At 59.4% G+C, this 23564-nt stretch overlaps 2 protein-coding genes across 3 annotated transcripts; both read left to right on the plus strand.

Moving 5' to 3' along the window:
- The first annotated feature begins 173 nt into the window (after nucleotides 1-173).
- On the plus strand, nucleotides 174-2663 carry LOC127609819 (probable pancreatic secretory proteinase inhibitor). The gene is made up of 4 exons (XM_052079353.1): nucleotides 174-582; nucleotides 660-691; nucleotides 1763-1875; nucleotides 2421-2663. The coding sequence occupies exons 1-4, from the start codon at nucleotides 450-452 to the stop codon at nucleotides 2464-2466; spliced, it is 324 nt and encodes a 107-aa protein (XP_051935313.1). The 5' UTR covers nucleotides 174-449; the 3' UTR covers nucleotides 2467-2663.
- Nucleotides 2664-6992: 4329 nt separating this feature from the next.
- On the plus strand, nucleotides 6993-15407 carry arap3 (ArfGAP with RhoGAP domain, ankyrin repeat and PH domain 3). Of its 2 annotated transcripts, none has more exons than XM_052079358.1 (34): nucleotides 6993-7141; nucleotides 7217-7906; nucleotides 7990-8030; nucleotides 8220-8305; nucleotides 8374-8435; nucleotides 8548-8670; nucleotides 8902-8971; nucleotides 9041-9161; nucleotides 9240-9424; nucleotides 9524-9630; nucleotides 9703-9902; nucleotides 10007-10092; nucleotides 10164-10346; nucleotides 10524-10638; nucleotides 10970-11074; nucleotides 11156-11309; nucleotides 11382-11484; nucleotides 11565-11763; nucleotides 11834-11900; nucleotides 11965-12128; nucleotides 12198-12410; nucleotides 12478-12583; nucleotides 12648-12795; nucleotides 12870-12938; nucleotides 13027-13101; nucleotides 13184-13301; nucleotides 13365-13493; nucleotides 13557-13693; nucleotides 13767-13849; nucleotides 13922-13957; nucleotides 14062-14125; nucleotides 14213-14350; nucleotides 14938-14976; nucleotides 15049-15407. In XM_052079358.1, the coding sequence occupies exons 1-34, from the start codon at nucleotides 7059-7061 to the stop codon at nucleotides 15367-15369; spliced, it is 4620 nt and encodes a 1539-aa protein (XP_051935318.1). In that variant the 5' UTR covers nucleotides 6993-7058; the 3' UTR covers nucleotides 15370-15407. The 2 variants fall into 2 exon arrangements, with proteins under 2 accessions (XP_051935318.1, XP_051935328.1); XM_052079368.1 differs by having other exon boundaries at nucleotides 12714-12795.
- The last annotated feature ends 8157 nt before the right edge of the window (nucleotides 15408-23564 follow it).

A 23564-nucleotide genomic window follows, 5' to 3' on the forward strand; every position in this document is an offset into this window, starting at 1 on the left:
TCGCCCAGCCCATTTCAAGCCCTCGGTCGGCTCGGGCGAGATGGAACGGGATCCCCGAAGAACAGGATGCAAGACCCTCGCTGGATTTGGACCTTCCAAAAAGGAAAGCCGCAAATGGAGAGCTTTTTGGACGTTTTGCAGAGCGCTATTGTGGCCCCGCCGTCTTTGAAGGCAAGCCCCCCCCAAAAAAAGGAACGATGAAACCAAAGCCGTCAAAGCGTTGCGATCACTGAATTGTGGGCGCAGACGCACAAAGGAGCCGAGCGACCCGCGGTCGGTGACGCGCGGTTTCGGCGCGACGTGTTTTGTCCCGGCGGCTTGTTGTCGGGTTTTTTTTGCGCTGGCTCAGCAGAGTCTGCGATCCCCGCCGATTCCCCCCCGCCCCCCATTCCCCCCCCCAGCTTTAGACGGCCACAAAAGCCCCGTCGCAACACGGCGGGCGCGCCTAAATGTTGTACAAGTGGCGCGCGCGAGACCGGCCCAAGCTTGGCATCGGAACCGGGCCGACACTCAGCATGTGGCGCGACCGGGGGCTGCCGCCGCTCTTCGTCTGCGTCTGCGTCCTCGTCTGCGTCCGCGCCTGTGAGTCGCTCTGCCCTCGAGCCGCCAGGCCAGCCGAGCCTCGCTCGCTCACCTTGCAAGACGCTTCTTGTTTGCAGATGCCGAGGACGGAGACGGCCTCTTCAGGAGGGTAAGGGATCTCGATCTTCCCCTTTGCCCCTGAGAAAGTGCTCGCCCGCAATCGAGTGCCGGCCGCCGAGCCCGTTGCCCGCCTGTCGCCTCCGTTGCGGGAGGGGGGGGGGGGGGGGGCGAGAAATTCCAGCGCGTTGAAAGGCGGGCGACACTTGGTGTGTGCGTGTGTGTGTCAGCGTAGGTCGCGGAAACGATTGCGAGAAAAGAGCCGACGCGTTTCAAGCAACGAGCGGTGAACGGCGCGCCAAAGTCTCCATTGACGGGGACGCGTCAAAAAGGTGGCGTCGTGTCGCCTCATGCCACAAAACTGCTCGGACTCGTGCCCGCTTCAACCGATGAAACGAGCTAAGCAATTTTGGATTCCCAGGGCATGAAGCCTTTTTCTTTTTCCCTTGGGAGAGCCCGATAAAAAAAAAAAAAATTAAAGACGCTTCGTGTCAGAAAACTGCCGTGAATGATCCAAATTCACAGACTCATCCTGCCGCGCGCTTCAACCTCTGAAAAGATTTTCCATTTTCTGGACATGATGCCTTTTTTCCTCCCCGGAGATATTATTGAATGTCGCTTCAAAACGCTGAGCAAAATTCACTTGCTCGTCTCTATACGTGTCAATATCAGTCTGTGAAAATTTAAAAAAATTAGAAGAGGAAGACGTCCACGTCCGTAAAATCCAAAGTATTGCTGCCTTCGTTTGGATTCTTATTTTCTTTTTCGAAATCGTTTTTCGCCATGGGCATTTGCGTGCCGAACACGCAACCCGATAACAGATACCAAGGATTCGTTTCATTTCTTTGACCTGCGTTTCCTTGACAGATGGCGAATGCGATCCTCAAAAAAGCAGCAGGAAATAGCCCAATTTTGGGGTTTCCGCAGCGAAAACGAGACATTCGCGCGCCAAGTTGGGCGTACGCGCGGTTCGGGACTGCGGCCCGTCCGGGTTCCTCTTCAGGCCTTGGCGCTTCCCAAACACTTCTGTTCACTTTGGCAGCACAAAGTGGAGTTCCCGGGGGTGCCGGGTGGTGCGTGACCTTTGTCGGTTTGTTTGCGGTGTGTGTGTGTGTGTTGGCAGCCCCAGTGCAGCGGCGCCGCGCTGACCCGAGCGTGTCCGCTGGACTACTCGCCCGTGTGCGGCAGCGACGGGATCACCTACCCCAACGAATGCGCTCTGTGCATCAGCCAACTGTGAGTTGCCGGCCGCAAACTTGTAGCAATTGGGAGTTGGACGACGAGCGGCGCTTTGGCGACTCGCTTCTGTCGTTCCCAAAAGAGAAGTGTTTCGAATGCTCGGCCTCATCGGCGGACCGTCAAACGGTCCTCGCGTTTCGATTTGATCTTCTAAAAAAAAAAATCCCAAACGATTGTAAATTGAGACGGATAAACAAAGGGAGAGTTGGAATCCTGAATGCAGTTTATTAAAAGGAAAAGAAAAGCACGTCCGAGAACACAACTCTCGTAACTCAAATCACTTCCTGCTTCTCTTACTTTAACAGCCAATCAGAACCTAGCTACCTAAAAACATGTCCAAGCAATTATTAAACAACAGAATAGAATTTAGGTATGCTTAACAGGAAATGATAATTCATCATATAACATAAGCTTACACGATCAAGAACTCTGCTGGAGAGCATTGTACTCGAGGCCTGAAACCAACACTTTCGTGGACGCGCTCGCACACAGTCATGTGACCTTTCTGCGTGCGCGCGCGTGTGTGTGTACTGTATGTGCAGGGAGAAGAAAGTGGACATTGTGATCGTGAAGGACGGGCCCTGCTGATGTCCTCGGAGCATCGCATTTTTTCGCACACACACGCACACACACGTTTGTCTATTTTTCATGGAGTTCCTTCAAAGCAGACTGCGATTTTTCTGACTTCTTTCTATCGTCGCGTGTGCAAAACGACAAACCAAAAGATGAATGTTGATGTGACAAACTACACTTCAACAAAGTAAATAAAGACGTCGTGTTAACAAGCCGAGGCGTTGCGCTCACTTCTTACTATGCTAACGTGTTAGCCGCGCGATTGCTGCGGCCACGTCAACACGCCGTTGCGTTGCGCTCGCTTCCCGCTTTGCAATTTGCAAACGCTTTGGCCGTCTGACTGATGAGGTCACGTCGAGACGCCGACAGGACAGATTGCGGCGCCACCTGTCGGAATGCGGTCACCCATCAAGTGAGGAAAACGCGCCCGCCCGCCGGCGGATGTCGAGCAAGTGTCGTGACGTCGCGCCGCTCGGGTCATGCGAAAGCGGCGCTTCTTGACCTGGCTTCGGTGAATCGGTCGCAGGGCTTCGACGGAGCCTCTGCCGTGGAGGTGACGACACGCTCGACTCAACATGTCAATGAGGTACGACACGGTTGATTTTGTGCACAATTCAAAAACTTTGACTTGATACGAATTGTGTTGACTTTTGTCTGTTTTTAATACATGCGTTTTCTTGAATTTGTAAAAAAACAAAACAAAAACAAAAGAAATCATATTTTTATTTGTATTCTCTAACGAAGGGTTCGCTGAACGTGCATATGAACCAGTTGGGTTCGATACCTCGAACAAGGTTAAGAACCACTGTTCTCGAGTAACCTAATTCTCAATGCCCAAATGTCAGTACCGTGATGTGTCCCAGTGGAATGTCACGTGACTATTTGCAGTTTGGGATCAAATGGATTTCTTTTCTGCTCATGGCTTCGTAATGATTGGATCGGTTCTTCTTTGGCAACATCCCTCAAGCTGTCGTTACCATTCACGCCACTGGAGGGAGCCTCGTGACGCCAAACGAGGGATCCGTGAGCTCCGGTGCCCGGATGTGGCCCCAACATTTCCTCTTTCCGTCTTGATCGCCGCGCGAGATTCATTCACGAATGAAAAATAAATAAATTATATGCTGTATATATAACAAATTCAAGGTATCAAGAAACACATTTGTTAAAAACGTGAAAAAAAGTAACATCAATTTCGAGAGATAAGTAGACTTTTTTTTTAATTGTACGACGTACGATCACGGCTGTCGCATGGCGACAACTAAGCGCACTCCTTTTCCCACAGCTCTGATTGGACAAGCAATGTCATGTGATCATCTGCAGCCAGTGATGGCTAAGTGGGCGTGTCATACCTCATTGAAATGTTGAGTCGGGTGCGTCTTAACCTCCAAGGCAGAGGCCCCGTCTAAGCCCTGAGACCGATTGACCGAAGCCAGGTCAAGAACCGCTGCTCTGGAACAATGTTTGTTCTTCCAAAAACAATGCCAAGCTTTGGAATGATAACGACTTCCAAGACTTAGAAAACAGTCGCCAATATCACGACCGGTGGGCTTCCTCCGTTCTTGAATGAGGGCAGTGTGTTTTTCAAACATTTTTGAGCCAAGGCACGCTTCTTTCATTGAAAGAAAATCTCGCGGCACACCACTAGCGAAAAATGTGTCATGCTTCTTCTAACAACAAGAAGCGTGTTCTATTGTTCCTATAACCGTTTTTTTTAACTTTGAAGAATGTCGTTATAACAGCTTGAATTGGAATCAAATAAACACAAAGAAAAAAGTGTTTCATCACTTTCATTTTTATTGAAAAATGGTGCTATGTACACGACGCCAGTAGGGTGCCAAGGTCATGCTAACATGGCACACGGTGCTAACATGAGGGCCAAGTGATGCTAACGTCATACCAGGGTCACGCTCGCACGTCGCTGAGGTGACGCTAACACGGCGCTATCTGGACGCGGAGGCGTCCGGTCAGGTGGCCCTTCCTCACTTTGTTTTGATGTCCGACTCCGTATTGTCTCAGACGCTTCCTGTTTCCTGGCTGCTGGCTTCTGATTGTCTTTGGCTGCGAGGACGAGGAAAGGAAAGGGGAGGACAGGAAACTCCACCAGCTCCCCGCCACCCGCTGAGACGCTTGTTTCCGTTGCGAACGACCAGCGAAACTTGCCCCCCCACAACGAACACCTCTCCTCGTCATCCTTGCAACCAACAAAACCTGATAGCGCACGCTATTTCTTTCTTTTATGCTCCTAAGGAGCATACGCGACCACACACGAACTTCAAATTGCACACAAGGAAAATGGAAGGCGGTCCAAAGTGGCCTGACGCTTTTCCATCCATCCACGCGTGAGCAAATCTGCGGATCGAATCGTGTGCATTTCACGGGCCTACAACCGGAAGCTGGTCGGAGTGGTCGCTATTATTTTGAAAGGCGACGCCCGGAAGTCATGTGCGTGGTCGTCGCCGCGCTTGGACGTTCGGAGCGACGGGCGTGTTGAACGTCCGCAGTCCTACAGAATTCGCCCAACTCTGACACTTCTCGGAACCACCCGAGCGGATGCCGCTTGCGCGTTGGCCCAACCGAACCCCGGCGAGCTCGGAAGAGGAGCTCGAGCACGAGTCAAGTGAGTGAGCGCTGCGGGTCAAGTCGTTTGGGTCACGGTTCGGTCGCGTCGGGATCGGACGCGACCGGAAACGCACGCACAAGGTTTGTTCCCGACCTGTTTGACCGGTCGAAACCGGTCCGCTTTTATGACCGGTTGTTGCTGTTCGGTTGGTCCGTTTGGTTGGACCGGTTTTCGGAGTTGTGCCGCTCTGACCGCTTGTTGTGCTTGTTGTGCCGGTTTGTCCTGGTCGGACCGCTTCGCAGCGTTTCGCCGCCGAGCTTTTCTCGGTTCTTCTGCTTTTCGCTGCGGGCTTCGGTCCACTACTGGTTCGCCGGCATTCTAAGCGTTACCCCGGGCCGCCTTCTTCCGAATCCGAACACCGTTCAACTCGTGCGCGTTTTCCAAGTTCTGCTGAGGGATTGCCGACGCGCCTCTCAATCAATCGACACAGTTGAGCTTTGATCGCGAATGGCCTAAAAATACACCGAGATTGAAGTCCTCAATAGCAAATCCCCCCGCCCCCCCCCCCCCCCAAAAAAAAGCTTGCCTCGAACGTGTTTGCTGGAATGTCCCGTTAGAGAAGATGTCCGCGCTTGGATCGACCGCGCCCGCGCCGCTAGAGGGCGCCCCGCGTTCGTCGTTTGGCAAAAGGAGCGCCGGATTCCGTTTGAACGCAGCTTGATCGAGAACGCACGACCAACACTTTCTTCTTTTCTTTTCTTCAGCCAATCGGACGCTATGAACATAAAAACACTCGGCCACCTCGACAACAAGCTTATGCGCGGCGTCCGACTCCGCCATTGGCACACGCATGCCAACGTCCTTCCCGTTTTGGCAATCGTGCACACAAGCGCATCCGCGTGGACTCGCTGCAGACATGTCGGAAGCTCGGGTTTTGATTTTCTTCCCGCCGAGTCACGTGTCGCCACGGTAACGTGTTTGGCCGGCAGGAAAACGCGAGCCCGAGGAGCGAACGAGCGCCGCGGAACATAACGTCCTTTTGTTGCCCGACGCGCCCCCGAGGTCAGCTCCACACGCACGCCGACTCACAACGGCCGGCTTGTGCGTGCGCGCACAACAACGGCCGTCTTGTCTGTGCCCGCATGAAGTCATCACCCGCGGCAAATCGAAGGCGGCCCGTCGTCCGCATTCGACGTGATGTCGAAAACTTCAAGAGCCCCCCTCCCGCCTCCCTCCCGGGGAGAGAGCGGCTCCCATCGTGGATGGATGGATGGATGACTTTCTTCCTCCCGCCACGATTTGCAACATGGTTGATCGACTCATACCGATGTTGTCGCTGCGGGTCGACTTTCTTCCCACGAGAGGCAAGAGAGGAAACGGACGTCCGGTCGAGAGCGACTCCGGGCCGCCAGGCCGGCCCGCCGCAGCCATTCTGAACGCGCCGACCGCCTCGCTCAAATCTCCCTTCTGCTGCTCCGTGAAAATGCTCCGGAGCAAAAGTCCAAATTTGCAGCCTTGACTTCTTGCTATGCCAACACGCAAGCGACATCATTTGGGATTGACGTTGTGACGATTGTTGTCATTTCCTGCCATTGTCGCCGCTTTGGAGTCACTTCCCGCCACGGAGGCTCGCGACACACCTTTTGGCCGTTGCCCGCGCCCGACATGAGAGGCGTCCGCCGTTCTTTAGCAACACATTTTGCTCCTGGCTTCGTGCTATGTTAAAATGCGACCTATTTTGGGGATGTGGGGGTGTGGAGGTGGGGGGGGGGGGCACTTCCACCAGTGCTAGCAGGTTAGCACCATGCCCAGCTCTGGTGGGATCATTTCCTGCTTCCTGCTGCGTCAACATCCTTACTTTCTTCCTTGCGTGTCTTGGCGGCCACGACGTTCTACCTCAACGGCACGGCCGAGTCGCTTCTTGCCGTGCCGCGATGTTAACACGGTAGCAACGCCTTCTTTGTTTTCACGCTTTTGTTTTGTTTTTCTGCACGGAGCTGAGAAAGGCCCCGTCGGACCGATGACGGCGCCCTGACGGCGTCGGGAGATGGCCCTGGCGGTGGTTGTCATGGCGACGCTGGACGCTAACACAGCGGTGGAAACGCTTTTGGCCGCCATCCATCTGGAGAGGTCGGAGGTCACTGGCGGCGGAACGCCGAGCCGAGCGATCGCTCCCGCCGTGCCCACTTGCCGTCTTGCGCGCAGGTACCAGTCGTCCTTCCGGAGAGCCGGCCTCCTGTCGGCGGCCGACGCGGCCCACTTGGATCACGAGGCGCTGGTCAGCCTGGGAATCACGGCCACGGGGCATCGCAAGCGCATCTTGAGACTTCTGGCGCACGTCCAGAGGCGGCCGGCTCAGAGCTCCGCGACGGAGCCGCCGTCGTCTTTGTCGCCAAATTCCCGCCGCTCGCAAGAGTTTGGAAACGGCTCTGCTCCGGATCCGGCCGCCGCGCCCAAGCCGGTGCCCAGGCCCAGAACCGTTTTCGACCGGCGGCGCACCGCGCCCGTTCCTTTCCGGCCCCCTCCGCCGGACGCGGACCCGTCGCCGCACAGGAGACTCTCCCAGGAGTCCGTCGTCTTCCCGCCTTTGGAGCGCACGGGGGACGGGGCGGCGCCCGTCGGCGGGACGGACGCCACCTCGCCGCCCGTTCCCCCCAGGGTCGCCCGTCGGGCTCCGCCGGGCGCGTCCTCGTCGCCTCCTCCTCCCGCACCGCCGCGTGATGAGCGAGCGCTCGCCGCTTCCCGCTCGCCCGCGTCTCCCGGCCGGCGTGACGGCGGCGGCGGGTCCGGGTCCGGCGGCGTGGAGATGATCTCCAACGACATCTATTGGGGAACGGCGGCTTGCGGCCCTCCGACACCGCCACGACAAGCGGCGCGCGGGAAGCGGAGAAACAGGTTTGGAAAAGCACTCGTTCGCTCCATCGATCAAGCGATCGATTCGTGACCGATCGACGATGGCCTTTGAATCCTTTCGACAGCGGCGGCGCCTCCGGCAACATGTCGTCGGGGTCGGCCAGAGGTGAGCGCGGCCGTCCGTCAGGTGCCGTTGTGTGACTAGATGTGGCGCCGCGTCATGTAGCAATCGTCGTGCGACGCAATCGCTTCCTGATGTCGCGTGCGACGTCTCGGGCCGGCGCGACGTGATCGCGCCATCGTGGCGGCACCGTCGCGACGCCTTTGCGCTGCAGCTCCGCGTTCGTGTTCGCAGATGACCCAGTCGACGTTGACGACGTCATCAGTCCCTACTGTGAAAGCCTTTTTCAAAGAGGCGGAGTCGACGCCTCGGGCAGCGAGGTGAGAACGCCACGCCGATCCATCCAGACGGGTTGGGTTTGTTTTTTTTCTGCGTCGATTGTTTTCAGATCGACGCGAGTGGACGCGGCGAGACAAGGAGGCGGGAAGGGCGCTACGCCGAGGATCATGGGTAAACATCACGCGACATTCACCCGAGCCGAAGGGCTCCGCGCAGCGAGGCGCGCCGCTCGGCCCGACGTCGGCCGGGGTGTGCGAAGGCGCCTTCATTCTGCCCTTTGCAGTCGCGCGGCGTCCCCGGACGGCGACGAGGACCAGACCATCTCGCCGTACGCCAGCTACGCTTCCCTCGGCCACGGGGCCGCGCCCATCGTCAGCGGATGGCTGGACAAACTGTCGCCGCAGGGGTGCGTTTGCTTGATGCGGCGGGTCACGCCAAGTCCGAGAAACTTTTTTTCATCCAAGCACCGGGCGGGTCCGGGTGGTGCACTGAGGACCTTGTGGCTTTTCTAAACCTTCTGTGTGTGTGTGTGTCTTTTGGTCCTGTGTTGTGCCTCGACCGTGTATGTGTGTGCACTTGTCCTTTTTCACGTTCTGCAACTTTGGAGCCCTGATCCACAATTTGCGCTGTGTTTCAGGAACTACGTTTTCCAGAAGCGCTTTGTCAAGTTTGACGGCAAAAATCTCATGTATTTTGGAAACGAAAAGGTAAGGTCGGAGTCCAGTCCAGGCTTGACCTGAGCACTGCCTTCACGGTGCTCCGGTTCCCTCTCGCAGGATGCGTACCCGAAAGGAGTTGTGCCATTGGCCGCCATCCAGATGGCCCGGCCCTCCAAAGACAACAAATTTGAAATTGTCACCAGTCAGCGGATCTTTGTTTTTAAGGCTGACAATGAAGGTATACACACACACACCCGCGCGGGCAATGGGATTCATCGCTAACTATAGACGCGCTGCGCTGCGCTGTGCGTGTCAGTGGTGAGACGACGTTGGGTGTCGGCGCTGCAGGACCACGTCCAAGACCAGCTGGCGTTCGGACGGCGCTGGTTGGGTCCCGGTCCCCAGTGTCTGAAACACGGCTTCCTGGAGCTGAAAGGAACCAAGTCCAAAGTTTACGTGGCCATCAACGGCGAGCAGATTTGGCTCTACAAAAGCCAACAGGTGACGTCAGCGCCGCCCGTTCGCGCCTCGGCGGCCTGTCGGAACCTCGGCGTGGTTCGCGGGCGTCGGCGCGTCACGTCTCTTCTCGGGCGCTTTCAGTGTTTTCGTACCGGGATCGGAATGACGGCGATCGAGGCCCGCGGCGCCACCATCCGAGACGGGAAACACAAGAGTTTCGACCTCATCACTCCCTACAGAACCTTCAGGTGCGACCTCGGCTCCTTGGCCCTTCCGTTGCCACGGCGACCTCTCACCGTCGCCCCCCCCCCACCCCCCAGCCTCACGGCCGACACCGAACGGGAAAAGCGGGACTGGACGGAGGCGCTGCAGGAGGCCATCGCCGAGACCCTGTCCGATTACGAGGTGGCCGAGAAGATCTGGTCCAACCGCTCCAATCGCGCCTGCGCCGATTGCCGGGCCGTCAACCCCGACTGGGCTTCCATTAACTTGTGCGTGGTCATCTGCAAGAACTGCGCCGGTATGTCCGCCTTGGCGACGCGCGTGTTAGCATGCCGCGCTTTCATTTCATTCCCTCGAGTTCACTCCCGTTCCTCATTCCGTGGTTCCATTTGCCACCCGCAGGTCAGCACAGAGGTCTGGGCACCATGGTGTCCAAAGTCCAGAGTCTCAAACTGGACACCAGCGTGTGGAGCAACCAGATCGTGCAGGTAAGACCGCAATGGGCTGGAAAGCGGCGTAAGGCTCGAAGCTCTTCGAGCGCTCTTTGTTTGCGCGGCAGCTCTTCATCATGCTCGGCAACGACCGCGCCAACGAGTTCTGGGCGGCCCGCTTGTCCCGATCGGACGAGCTGCGCTGCGATGCGTCGCCGAGCCTGCGCCGGGAGTTCATCGATCAGAAGTACCGGGAAGGGCGCTTCCGACTGGACCACCCCGCTTTCGGCAGCCAGGAGCAGCTTCTCAAAGTGCGCGCCTGCACCTCCCAGGAAGTACTCGAGCGCGGTGTTTGCAAGTTCCGATCACGCGGTCGCAGCGACGGCCGAAACGGCCAAGAACTCGGCTCTTGGAAGCGCCGCGATGGAGGCGTATCCATTTGTTGATTGGTTCTTTGGGGCGGGGGGTGGGCTCTTTGTGATCTTCAGGTCTTGTGTTCCGCCGTCTCTGAACACACGCTCCTCAAAACCGTCACTCGCATCTTCTCCGAGGCCAGATCCCTTCAGCCGACCGCAGAGCCGCCGGATCGCTACGCCGCCTCGGGTCAGAAACGCCGCCGTTACTCTTACGCCTTGTCCTACTGCGACATTTTGTAATTGAGTCGTGGGAAGCATCAGCAGCAGACAAACGGTCGCGACGTGAAAGCTTCCGCCTGCGAGGCGAGTTCCTTGACGTGTCGCCAGGTGCGATGGTGAGTGCGGATGCTCGTTCGTCTGCATAGTCCCGGCGATTGACCGACGCCCGGTCCGAGGCGTAGCCGGCCTCTCCCCAAATCCCGCCGGGACGCTCCCCCAACCGGTCCCCGACCCGCACGAGGACGAGCGTTGCCGAACGTGGCGGGGCCAATAGAACTTCTGCCGGTCCGGTCCCGCAGATCCCGCCGTCTACGATGAGATCATGAGGACGGTTCTCCATTCGGGCTTCCTCTTCCGGTCCAGCTGCAGCAGCAGAGGGACGCTGTCCCGCCGATCTCGAGAAGGTCGGCGCCGCGGTCCCGACGGAAGGCGTTTGGTCGCCGCTCCTCGCCCGCTTCACTTCCTGTCCGCCGGACTGCCCGCAGACTTCCAGAGGTTCTGGTGCTCGGTGGACCAGTCGCTGCTCTCGTGCCAGTCGGAGCGATCGGCCGAGGCGCGCGTGGAGATCAGCCTGAAGGACGTCGCCTGTTTGGGAGTCAGCCGACCCGAATCATCCGACGCCGACGGCTTTGCCGACAGGTGAGGCGTTGGCCGGGCGCGGTGCGGAAGACGAGCGAAACCGGCCGGAATGCGCTTTTTCCTCCCGCTCAGGTTCCGGTACACCTTCGAGTTGCATTTGACCTCGGACAAAGTCTATCAGTTTGGCACGGAGACGGCCGAAGTTCTGCACACCTGGACCAGCGCCATCGGCAAGGTGGGAGATCCCGTCGCGATGGCGGGCGCTCTTTCCCCGCAGCGGAAGTCGCAACCGCCCGGACCGCGTTCGCCCCGCAGGCCGCCACGCCGCTCAGCTGTCACTGCCTGCTGACTCGGGAGTTTGAGCGCATCGGGCGCCTGCGATACCGAGCCATGTTGGACCCTCAGCAGTGGAAGGAGGCCTACTTTGTCCTGCAGAAGTCCAACCTCTTCATCTGTCCCCAAAACGACGGCGCCGCCGAAGACATCGTCAACCTCAAGCGTCTCCAGGAGCTGAGTCAGTGCCGAGGACACATCTTGCGGGGAGCGCGTCCGGCTTCCCCGCGCCTGACTCTTTGTTTCGGCAGGCGTCGCTTGGGAAGAAAGCCGGAACCAGGAGAAGAAAGAAATTCTAGTTTTGGTGGAGAAGGGGAGGTGAGCGCACCCGGGCTCGGGCCGCTCGTCTTTGCGCCGCTGTCTGACGTGGCCGTCGTGGCAGGACGTTCCACCTGCGGGGCGTGGGCCGCGCCGACCTGGCCTCGTGGCACTCGGACATCCGGCGGGCCGGCGGCGGGAAGGGAAACGCCCTGCGCGAGCAGCAGTTGAGCAGGAACGACATCCCCATGCTCGTGGACAGCTGCATCGCCTTCATCACGCAATACGGTGGGCGGCGACGGGGGCGGGGAGGGGCGGGGCCTCTCCTTGGCAGCGTCTCCAACTGTCCGGTTGCAGGCCTGGGCCACGAGGGGATCTACCGCAAGAACGGAGCCAAGTCTCGCATCAAGCTGCTCATGGAGGAGTTCCGCAAGGACGCCCGCAACGTCAAACTGCGCACGGGGGACCACTTCATCGAGGACGTGACCGACGTGCTCAAGCGCTTCTTCAGGGAGATCGACGACCCCGTCTTCATGGCGGACCTCCACCCGCTGTGGCGGGAGGCGGCGAGTGAGTGGACCTCCGGCGCCCAGCGTCCGGCGGCCGCCGAGGCCTCACCGCCGTTTGCGTTGCGCAGAAATGCAGCCCAAAGCTCTGAGGTTGGACCGCTACAAGGAGCTGATCCGGACTCTGCCACGGGTCAACCGCATGACGCTGGCCGCGCTGGTCAGCCACCTCTACAGGTGAGTTGCCGTCGGGCCGGCGTCCCGTCGGGCTCGCTCCGTGACCACCGATCGCTCCCGGCAGGGTCCAGAAATGCGCCGACCTCAACCAGATGTGCACCAAGAACCTGTCGCTGCTCTTTGCTCCGAGCCTCTTTCAAACGGACGGCAAAGGAGAGCACGAAGTGAAGATCGTCGAAGATCTCATTGACAACTACGTGTACGTTTTCGAGGCGAGTACCACCCGGCGCGTCGGCTTTCGGAGCCGGCGGCCGACTGGACTTTGGATTGCTCCCTTTTTGCTCAGATTGACGAGGAGCACCAGAATCAGATGGAGTTGGAGATCAGTCTCATCACCTCCTGGAAGGACACTCAAGTAACTGGCGGCGCCGATCTCTCTCTCTCTCGGCGGGTCGGGCGGGATGGGCGCCCCGAGTGTCAACGTGCCGCTTGTGTGCATTCAGCTGTCTCAGGCGGGAGATCTGATCATCGAGGTCTACCTGGAGGCCAAGACGCCCGACAGCTGCGTCACGCTCAAGGTCGCGCCCGTTTGCGGACGCCGTGCTTTGCGGGCGCGGTCCCGAGCCTGAGCCCGCCTTCGACTCCGCCGTTCCCCCGCAGGTGTCGCCCAGCATGTGCGCCGAGGAGCTGACCAATCAGGTTCTCTACATGAGGAACGTCCCCGCCGGGGACAAAGACGTCTGGATGACGTTTGAGGCCATCGAGGACGGGCAGTTGGGTGCGTTGGCCGCCGCGCACGCGCACACGCGCGCTAGCGTCTGAAGTGTTTGTGCGTCCGCAGAGCGTCCGTTGCATCCCAAAGAGAAAGTTCTGGAGCAGGCGCTGCAGTGGTGCAAGATGGCCGACCCCAGCTCCGCCCACCTGCTGGTGAAAAGGGTCCCGAAACGCGACGGCCTCGACATCCTCACCTGTAGGTCCGACACGCGCGTCGCGTCCAAGTGGCGTGCCGGTGACCCGGTTGCGTGCCCCTTAGCCTACAAGAGCGACCTGACGAAGGTCGGCGTGCTGCGGTGTCGGGAGGAGCCCCCCAAACTGCTTCAGGGAAACAAATTCCAGGAGAGAAGCTTCCAGATCAAGAAGAACAAACTGCTGTTGCTCAAAGACAAGAAGGTAGTCAACGGCGGACCGCCGGGGACTTGTGGAGTGAGGCCCCCGCATGTTCTTGGCTCTTTTTGTCCTGCAGAGCTTCAGGGCGGAGAAGGAGTGGTCGCTGAAGGCCATGAAGGTCTACATGGGGCTGCGCCGGAAACTCAAAGCGCCAACCAGGTGAGCGCCGCCGCCGCACGCGTAGCCGTCATCTCTGCGCTAAGCTAGGCTAACATGCGCTTGCGCTCGTAGGTGGGGCTTCACCGTGATGTCACACAAACATCAGCTGTAAGTGGCCCCGACTGGTTGCGGGAGGGACCCTTTGCGCTGGCGGGTGAACATGCGGATGCGCGCGTGTGTGTGCGTGTGCGTGTGTGTGTGTGCGTACGCAGGTTCCTGTGTTGCCCGAGCGAGGCGGACGTATGGGATTGGGTGAGCAGCTTCCTGAAAGCTCAGGTCAGTGCTTGCCGCGTGGGCGGCTGCGATATCGGGCGGGGCGCGCGGCGGCGACCTCCTGACCTCCGACCCGGCCGCGTTTGGCAGAACGACAAGCCGGGCCCCCCCGTCCTCCGCCGCCACTCGTCCTCCGACATCGCCAAGCAGAAGTTTGGCACCATGCCGCTGGTGCCCATCCGAGGAGACGACAGCAACCACGGGATGCTGTCGGCCAATCAGACGCTGGTAAAGGAGCGCCGCGCTTCCGACGCCGCTTGCATCCGCGCCGCCCGGACCTTTTCCCCCCCACCCCCCGGATGCCCCTCGCCATCGACTCGGGACGATCGCTACCGGTCGATGGCGACGGACGTATCGGGCACCCCCCGATCTCTCCGTCACGGCCGCCGCCGCCGCCCGCCGGAGTCAAAGCGTTCCCCACGCCGTTGCGGTTTCCTGGGACGCCAAAGCGCACCGCTGCGGCTCACGACGTGGTCGGGCGCAAACGAGCGGAGCGCTCCGCTCGCCGCATGCCGAGTCGCAAACGGGACCGTTCCAGTTTCAAGCGAAGAAGCGGCCCCAAAATTCTTTTTTCTTGAAGACCAAATTGAAGCTTGAAATGTGGACTTTGTGGCGAAGCAGACGAGCGGGACAAGCGGCCCGTTTGGCGCGCCTCAAACGGGAAGGACTCGCGCAAGCCGTCGGCTCCAGCGCCCGCTCGCGGCTTTGCATGCGCTGACAAAATGAGTTCGCTTCAGCCGCCGCCAAGCGCTCGAGGCTTGCTTTTTCCGGCGCCAGCGTGAAGCTTGAGCGTAAATGTGGTTTGCCGTCCGCAGAGGAAGCTTCACGACCGCAGGACGCTCTCCATGTACTTTGTGAGTCCCTCGTCGCTCCGAGCCGCCCGCTCGACTTTGCGCGCTCTGACTCCGTGGCGCCGGCGTCCGCAGCCGATGAAGGTCCAGCAGGACGGCGGCGAGGAGCGCCGCCAGTCGCCGGAGCCGCTCTACGAGGAGGTGGGCGACTTTGGCCTGCAGGTGCTCAAGTCCCTGGAGAGCAGCTTCCTGTCCGGGGGCGGGGGCGGGGGGCCGCCGTCGCCCGCCGCCCCCCGCCGAGCGGCCGAGGCGCCCCCGCCGTCTTCTTCGCCGGCCGGCTGCACGCCGTCTCAAGAGCTCCTGCTGCAGGAAATGACCTCGGCGTTCGGCCGCAAAGCCCGCCCGGAGGAGGGAGGAGGGGAGGAAGAAGTCGGCGGATCGACGGCCGACAAATGATAGCGGGTGGCCCGCGATGCCAGCCGCGCAAACGGGAGGCCCCCCCGCGCTTTGCTTTTGGCTCTTGTCCAGTCATGACTTGCATATTAAAAGTTGCGCAAGTTGTCCTTTGGTCGCTTTCGATGTCCGTTTGACGTTGCTTGCCGCGCTTCAAAAGATGAGTGACGTCATGGGACGGGGTGGTGGGGGGGCGCAATGTTCGCAGTGGGCAGCAGGTGGCAGCGCAAGCCGATAAGATCCGAGGGGACTCTGGTGTCTTTTTCCACATGAGGGGATTACCCCCCCCCACCCCACCCCCCCAGTGGGCGGGGTGTCTCCTTTTGGGGCTTCCTGCGCAGCGACGCGCGGGAGGTTGGCTTGGAGCTGGAGTGGGAAAGGGCTCGCGAGGTATGCTTTGGACACCTGGCGCTGAGGGCCCCCATCTGACCCCCTGCGCCCGCCCCCGCCCCTGCAGGAAAACCGAAACCACTTAAGTCTGTCACTAAGTGACTAAATGCCCCCGGGTGATGCAAACGTGCGCGCACGCACACACGCAGACAAAATCCTGGTGCGCGACTCTATCCATCCACCGAGCCGGAAGTGGTAGCTTGCGATCAGCGCGGATTCAAACGGAACGCGATGACTTGCAAGTCCCGTTGGAGCCTCGTCTCATGAAACTCGCAACAAAGACGCGTTGCCGCTCATCCACTTTGTTGTTTTGGCCAAATAACCGTCACCTGCCAATGCCACGGCCTCTCCGGGTGGCCCAAGAACCGGCGGCGTGCTCGTCAAGCACCCGTTCACGTCAAAAGGTTGGGAGAATCCCCCCCGCCCCCCCACACACACCTGAAACAAATGCATGGAATTAGCAAAAGCAACATCGAACCCCCGTGACCTTTGATCCCTCAGCCGGCGCCGCATCGCAATCGACCAGATGGGTGCGTCCCGGACCTCGCCGCGCGGGCTCGGGAACACTTGACGCCACCGCCGTCGGTCAAGACGGTCGGGCCAGTTCCAACCAGAGTCCGCCGAGCAAAAGCCACTCCGAAGACTCTGAAAAGTGTCCCGCCGTCTGACGAGTTTCCCAGAACAACGGCGGACCAAAGAGGAAAGGAAGCTTCCGGACCGTTCGTTTGGGGCGCTAAGTTCATCGGTGACGTTGAATTGTGGCCGGGGGCGTGGCTAAGCCGCGCGATTCGTGCCGAAAGGTCCGCCGCGCTTTTGGAGCCCCTGACGCTGGCATCCGAGCGAGGTCCTTTTCACTCTTCCTTCAGCCAGACGACGGCAAGCGCGCGTCCCGCTCGCGCCCTTGGAAAGGCGTCAAATGGAACGAGGGGCGTCCGGCGGCACCGGGAAGGAAAGGAAAGGCAAGCTGGGAGCACGAGTCTCGTCGCTTCCCAAACAAAAGTTGGCAGAAGAGTTGGCGGCCGTAAAATTCAAAGTCGGTGGTGATTTGCCGAAATCGGTTCAATGAAGTGCAGCTTGAACGTGAGCGGCGAGTGGCGGCGCCGCGTTGGGCACCCGTTGAACGGCTTGCGTGCGCCGGGCTTTGTCTGACCTCGCGATTGTGCGTCTGGCAGCTTTTCGGGGACTCTGGAGTGGTCTTCCGCTGAGGCCGAACGCTCGCGTGAGAAGGCGAGGTCAACCTGGCTAGGAATCGTGCGTGCGTGTGCGCGGGCGCATCGGAGCTGGGGGGCGCAGGGGGGGTGGAGGGCTTCCTCACATGAAATCCTTCATTGTGCTCTTCCATCCAGCGACCTCTGACCTCTGCTGAAGCCCTCAATTGTCCTCTTTTGCTTTTTCGTCTTCAACTTCACTTTGCCAAACGTGTCATCTCACTCGCACACGCGCACACACACACACTCGCACGCACACACACACGCACACACACACGCGCGCACACACACACACACACCACACACACACCACACACACACACGCACACACACACTTGTTCCTCTCTTGCGCGTGTGCACGCATGTGAATTGCCCGCACGCCGGCCCATCTCCGTACAGATGTCCTTCTCTTTAATTTGCGTAGCGAGCAACAATCGGCCCCATCTGGCCCCATTTTACTTCCCCCTGAAAAATCACCTCTGCGCCCCCCCGCCCCACCATCACTAAATCTCCTCAGTAAGCCGCTCGCGCGCACACAGACGGAGCGGCCGTGCGGAACGCTGTGGGTGTCGGGGGATTGAAAGCCAATCAAAAAGCTATAGAAGAGCGCTTTGCTTTGCTTTGCTTTGCTTCGCCTCGCGCGGACACAATCGAGGGCCGACGGGAGGGTGGGCGCCCCCGCCCCCCGACCGGCTCAGTGTTTGGGGGTCCGCGGGAGTCCCGTCAGCACGCCAAAGGAAACTCAGAAAGCCGCCGCGGGACAGATGGCTCGAAGGGAGCCCGATAATGGATGACGGAGTGGCGTCATCGCCGCGTACCGGCGACGGCTCCTGGCGCTAATTCGATCGGCTTCGGCGAGCGCCGCTCGAGGCCAAAGCAAAGCCGACTCGCTCTCTCTCTGTCTTGAAAATCCAAAGTGGCCAACCGAGTCGAAAAATGTCTAAAAAGTCCAAACAAGAGTGGCAAAAAGTCTTTCTTTGCTGGCCGGGATGGCGCATTCCATAGCGCCAAGCCGACCTCTCAATCGGTCTGGAGGACCGGCGGGGCGAGAAGCGGCACGCGGACGCCTGCGGGGAGATGCTTGCTCGCCGCCCCGGCCCGGCAAAGCTCGCGTGCGCACTTGTGTCGGCGTGCGTGCCGAGTCACCGTGTCAAGCTAAATCCTCGCTGATCCCCGAAACGAGAGCGAGGGCCGGCTACCGCGGGGGGTCCATTGAGAGGGGGGATTACGCACGCCGTTCAAATGCCGTTGCCGTGCGCCAATCTCGTCTTTGTCACCTCACGCGCATCAAAGTGAAGTGAGGAGCTTCAAAATGAACAGGCAGTTTTTGATTTTGACTGTCGCTGACCAATTGTTTGGAAGTGTTGCGTCGCGATGCAATGTCCTGATGGCGAGGGAGCGCCGCGTGAAACGGGGCTAATGGCGGAAGCGGCGTTTGGGTCACCGTGGCGACGGAAAGGCCGGCCCCGCCCCATGGCCTCGCTTCGACATCATCTGCTGACAAAAAAAAAAACAAAAAAGAAGCAAAAATGACAAAAAAAGCAAAACAAAGGAAGGCGGCGACGACGGGCGGCGACGACGGGCGGCGACGACGGGCGGCGACGACGGGCGGCTCCGGTTACCGCTCTGGCCTTGAGTCGCTCCGCCTTGCTTGCGAGGCCGATTACAGACCAATTCAAGTCCCTCGACTTGTTATGTGCGACATCTGTTGATCTCGAGCCCTCTAGCTAGCTTGCTGGCTAGCTAGCTAGCCCACTAGCCATCTCGCTCTGGAAACCCCGCCGCCTACGGCGCGTCCAAAGTGACGGACGGGCCTTCTTTCGGTCGGGCACGGTCGATTCAAAGAGCCGACGGCGTCACGAGTCGGCCCGCCCGCGGTCCGGTCAAATGAGATGGGACCGCTCGGCTACCTCGGGGCCCGGACGCCTTTCTTTCATCCGCGGAAAGCGAGAGAAACCAGAACCCGAACCGGCGGCTGCCTTTCATCCGACTTGTTTCCATTTGGCCAGAGGTCAAAACGAGCGACATTGATGAGTGCGAGTTGAAAACTGGCCTCGTGCGTTTCTCTCGTTCATCAACGACACTCGTTTTGCGCGTTTCGAAACACCAAAGAAGTGGCGCCGATCCTTCGTTCCGCCCTCTCGGAGCAGGAAGCAACACGAAAAAAGAGAGAGCCTCGGAAGAGGTGGCGGCGGCCCACCGCTGCCAGGCATGGTTTGGTTTAGGGACCAACAGGTGGCGCTGTAGGGCTCCCCCGGCAGCTGCAAACCTGTTGCTCGTGAGCTAATCAGCGCTGTCAAGCCAACGTTCGGTGTCGGCTCGTTGTTTGCTCTTGCTGCCGTCACGTTTGTTCTAGTAGTGGTTTTGGTTCTTGTTTGTGTTTTGGTTTTCTTGTTTTAAATACAATTTGTCAAGTCCAGCCCGCTCCTCCCTCCCGCCTGCTTTTTGGGGTCCACCACCGCCAGGCAACGTGAGCAGCAAAGACCGGATGGGAAACGGGACTCGGTCCTTGAAGACCAAAGGGAGGCACCCGATGCAGGCGAGCTTCTCAACTGCGGTCGGCCACACGCTCAAGAGGCTTTATCTCTCGCAGCACTGCACTGGCACAGGTGCAGCAGGAACAGCAACGGCAAGCTGCTCTCGGGTCAATTTGTTTAATGATTAAAGTGTGCGCCACCTGCTCTTATGGGAGCGTGTTGTGCGTGTGTGTCCTGAGCAGGGCCGCCGAATCTTGGGGATTTTCCTCCCGGCTCTGGGCTGCCTTTGCGAAATGCCTTGTGATTTGCCCCTTTCGGAATGGTCACAGCGGCTCCTTGGCTCCACCGCACCAGCGTCGGCGTCATCGTCGAGGACGCCCACGCCGCCGAGGGAACGTCTGGATGGACATTTCAACGCACGCGTGCGCACGCAGCCAAATGCTGCGGCCATGCAAAAACGGAATGCGGTGAAAAAGCCGCTGAAAGAAAAAAGTAAAAAGCGTAACGTCGTGAAAAGGCCATTAAAAGAATATTTGCCCCCCCCCCCCCAGCCACCCCCAACTCCCCCAGCACACAAACAAATGCAAATGGATGCGAAAAGTTTAGCGCGGGCGCCCCGTTTGAGAGGGGCTCTGAATGGCCTCTAAAGGAGCCTCTAATTAATCTAAGTACGGCGCCAATAGGCCCACTTGGAATTTTGTTCTCCTCTTTATGTGAATGGAGGGTGGGAGCGGGGGGAGGGGGGGCCCCCAAAGAAAGAGGACGAAAAGAGAGAAGGGATCAGGCCTCCAGCTTTTCTATCCACGGGCCCGCCCCATTCAGCCCGGCCGTGTTAAACAGTAGCCCCCCCACCCACCCGTTGCGCCCCCCCCCGGCCCCCTTGTCCCCCCCCGCCCCCCCACACCTGACATACACGCTCACGTGCAGGCATCCGGCATTGAAGCTTTTTGGGGGCTCCAACGGCTCCATTCCAGTTGAGCTCCTGGTCTCGGTGTGCGATGCGGTCCCGCTCGTGGTCCCGGCAAGGTCGGCTGGACAAAGGCGACAGAAGGGGGCGTTTGTGGTGAATCAGTAACGGAGCTAAAGGGCATGTGCCTGTGGGGAGTTGGCCAGCTTCTAAAAGGGCTTTGAGAGCATCCCCCCACCCCCCTCCCTCAATGGGCCCCTTCACAATCACTTGAAAGGAGCTCAGGGTGTCCCCCAAACAAAGTCCAAAGCGGCAAGAGCCTGAAAGAGCTTCTAATAAGCTTTTAACTATTTTACATCGGGGCTCTCTCCGGCCCCACCCCCCCACCCCCGGCACCCCCACCCGCTCTGTGGTCAACGCGCACACACCCGACATGACCGCCATTGTGCTCCCCGCCTGATTTATCCTTTCCTTCGAGCCGCGTCGCAAGCTTTTCAACGTCCTCTCAAAGCCCCCGCCGTCGCCTCATTATTCCATCCGGACCCGGACCGCCCCTCCGCGAGACCTGCGATGGGACCGGACCTTCGGAACGGGACCGTCCGAACCGCGTTCCCGCATCGCGGTCGCCGCCTCGAACCCCGGGCGGTCCCTTGGTGGTCTGGTCGCCGTGGTAACGCTTTATTGCTGTGGAAATTGCTGGAGTCTTTGAGGAGGTCAGAGTTCGGCGGGGATACGATAGGCGGTGGGGGTGGGGGCTCGAGGGTGGGGCAGGGGAGGGGGGGCGTCACAGCTAGGAGCCTCTCGGCCTCTGGATGACTCTTGCGCCGCTCGTTAAGAATTTTCTGCTAATTGTTGAGCGAGCACCGGGCGACCGGACCGACGCGCCGCCAAAGGTGCCGGTTGCCGTGACGACGCCCTGACCGACCGAAGCTAGGAATGGAAAGGCGCGCCTGTCGGCCACCTTGTTTGAAAGCGGGGGCCGTTCTTGCGGGCAAAAGGAAGGGCTTGGGAGAACGACGGCCCTCCGGACCAGGAGCGGGCAAGCGCCCCTCTTCCTTGCGCGCTTTGATTTTGGAGAGTCCACTTCCGGGCGGGGACCTTCTTCTTCTTCTTCTTCTTCTGTCATTTTCCCTTTTTCACGAGCAGGCGGGCTTGTGTGCTGGCCATTTTGGGGCGTGTTCACTCGTCTCTTTTTTGTCTGGTTCCGGTGGGCCGCCTCCCCGCCCGGCCCGTTTTTCTTCTGCGGACCGCTTGACCCCGCCCCCGTCCTTCCCCCATCTCCTCGGCTTTCGGATCCTCCGTCGCCGTGACCTTCGCTACCGCGAACGGCGTCCTGCGATTGGGGCGCCCCACCTGCCGGCATGTCAAGTCAGAAGCAGATTTTTTTTGGGGCGCGGCATCGCCTCACAGTGCGGAGGTGCAGGGTTGGATGCTGTTGCATGTCCTCTTTTGTACCCGTGTGGCTTTTCTGCGGGTACTCTGCTTTTCTCCCAAATTCCAATTGGTCGGCAACCGATCGGGGATGTAGCGCGTCTGCTGCCCGAAGACGGCCGCGATCGGCGACCCCCCGGGAGGCGGGGGCGGATCGGAAAATGGATGGAGGGTTCGAGCCCGTCCAAGACTTTTCTTCCGCTGGGTTCCTGTCCGTCAGCAAAAGGAACCGCGAGGAAAATCGATCGGCGAAGGATGCCGACGCCTCGCAAAGTTGGAGCGGCCGTGTCATGCGATCGCTTCGCATGCTGTGCTGAGACAGATCAACAAATTAGGAAGGACCCGCCCAAGCCTGCGTGTGTGTGTGTGTGGGGGGGGGGGGGGGGGGTCAGTCGGTGGGGTTTACAGGTGCAATCGGTGGCACAAGGTGGAGCGTGGGGGTGTTGGGGGGGGGGGAGTCAGAGGTTATCTGGAGGAGCAGGGGGCACAAGACTTCCATCTGCTTCACTTTGTCATGATCCTATCAGACCACTGACACCACAGCCCCCCCCCCCACCCAAGGCCTCCATATGAACTTCTACAATGTTCACTTCCTCCGCAACGCTGGGAAAAGCAATTTGGGTGCGTGTGTTCATTTTGCATGGTTGCTCTCTTGATTGACACTTTCCTGTCACTTGGAGGCCGAGCCCCACCGACCCCGAGGCACTGCGTGTGCGTGTGCGTGTGTGCGCGCGTGTGAGCGGGGGGGGCGAGAGAGGGTGTTTGTTGTTGTCGTTCTCTGTTAGCGCGCCGGCAGCCCTTTGTCGTTTTGTCGACCAAACCCAGCCGGCGTCGGCTCAGCGCTCGCGTGCGTCCACACGAGAGGACATTTGCCGTCGTTTCTCTGCCGTGACGCTCTCCATCGTGAGCCTCTTGGAAATGTTCTCCTCCGGAGGTCTTCACGAGTGTGACGCGTTTGATTGCGTTTTGAGCGATGGGACTTTGAGTTGAGGTTCCGCTGGCGAAGGTCTCTGCGCTCAGAGAGCGTCGGACAGGCCCCGAGCGCACGCGGGGTACCTGCCGACCCGCTGACATTTGACCTCGGGAGGTCACTTGAGTCAATGAAGACCTTCTTCTGACTCTCATCAGCCCCTTTTTTTTTTGTCCGCCGGCCGCAGCGCAGCAACGACGCAGGCGCGCCTCGGTCATCTACTTGGCCGCAAGTCGCGCGGCCTTCCGAGAAGCTCGCCCGGGCGTCCAAGTACACTTTTGTCCATCGTGCCGGTGCGTGAGAAATGAGCGCTCATTGCTCGCCGGGCTCCCTTCCGTTCAACGAGCGCGGGTGTTGACCCAAGATGAGGGAGGCGCCGTTTCACCATCTGATTCCGAACGCAAATGCGTGTGTGGAAAAAAAACCAAAACCCCACTACGGTGGTGATTAGGACCGCAAACCTGGTCGCAGCACAGAGATGGGCACCCGCGCGTTTTCTTTCTCTCTGCGCTGGCTGCAAATGAAAGTCGTGAAAAGCAACATGCCCGCCGCCCGCATGCGAGACACAAAGAAGAGCGTTGCATCGTTTGTAGAAAATTAAAAACTTTATTGCTCTGAAAAGTGTCAGTGGGTAAATAGGATATAATCTTTCTTTCTTTCTGTACAAAAAGCATTCCAAGAATAAATAAAGCCGAGTCCTCGTGAATCATGACTGAGTCTTGAGTGTGAAATTTCCCACAACTAATTGGAGAGTTGACCTTTCCACTTGCCCCCCCGCCCCCTTGTCTCCGCAGCACCTGTGCTCGCGCGGAGGG

This window comes from Hippocampus zosterae, chromosome 1 (genome assembly GCF_025434085.1).
Source record: "Hippocampus zosterae strain Florida chromosome 1, ASM2543408v3, whole genome shotgun sequence".
Classification (NCBI taxonomy): domain Eukaryota; kingdom Metazoa; phylum Chordata; class Actinopteri; order Syngnathiformes; family Syngnathidae; genus Hippocampus; species Hippocampus zosterae.

Excerpts from the sequence above, each read along its gene's own strand:
- arap3 (XM_052079358.1), top strand. The coding sequence starts at position 7,059 with ATGGCCCTGGCGGTGGTTGTCATGGCGACGCTGGACGCTAACACAGCG. Across the intron at positions 10,347-10,523 it reads GCCAGGAGCAGCTTCTCAAA|GTCTTGTGTTCCGCCGTCTC; the intron begins GTGCGCGCCTGC and ends TGTGATCTTCAG. Across the intron at positions 13,958-14,061 it reads ATGTCACACAAACATCAGCT|GTTCCTGTGTTGCCCGAGCG; the intron begins GTAAGTGGCCCC and ends GTGCGTACGCAG.
- LOC127609819 (XM_052079353.1), top strand. The coding sequence starts at position 450 with ATGTTGTACAAGTGGCGCGCGCGAGACCGGCCCAAGCTTGGCATCGGA. Across the intron at positions 583-659 it reads CCTCGTCTGCGTCCGCGCCT|ATGCCGAGGACGGAGACGGC; the intron begins GTGAGTCGCTCT and ends TCTTGTTTGCAG. Across the intron at positions 692-1,762 it reads GAGACGGCCTCTTCAGGAGG|CCCCAGTGCAGCGGCGCCGC; the intron begins GTAAGGGATCTC and ends GTGTGTTGGCAG.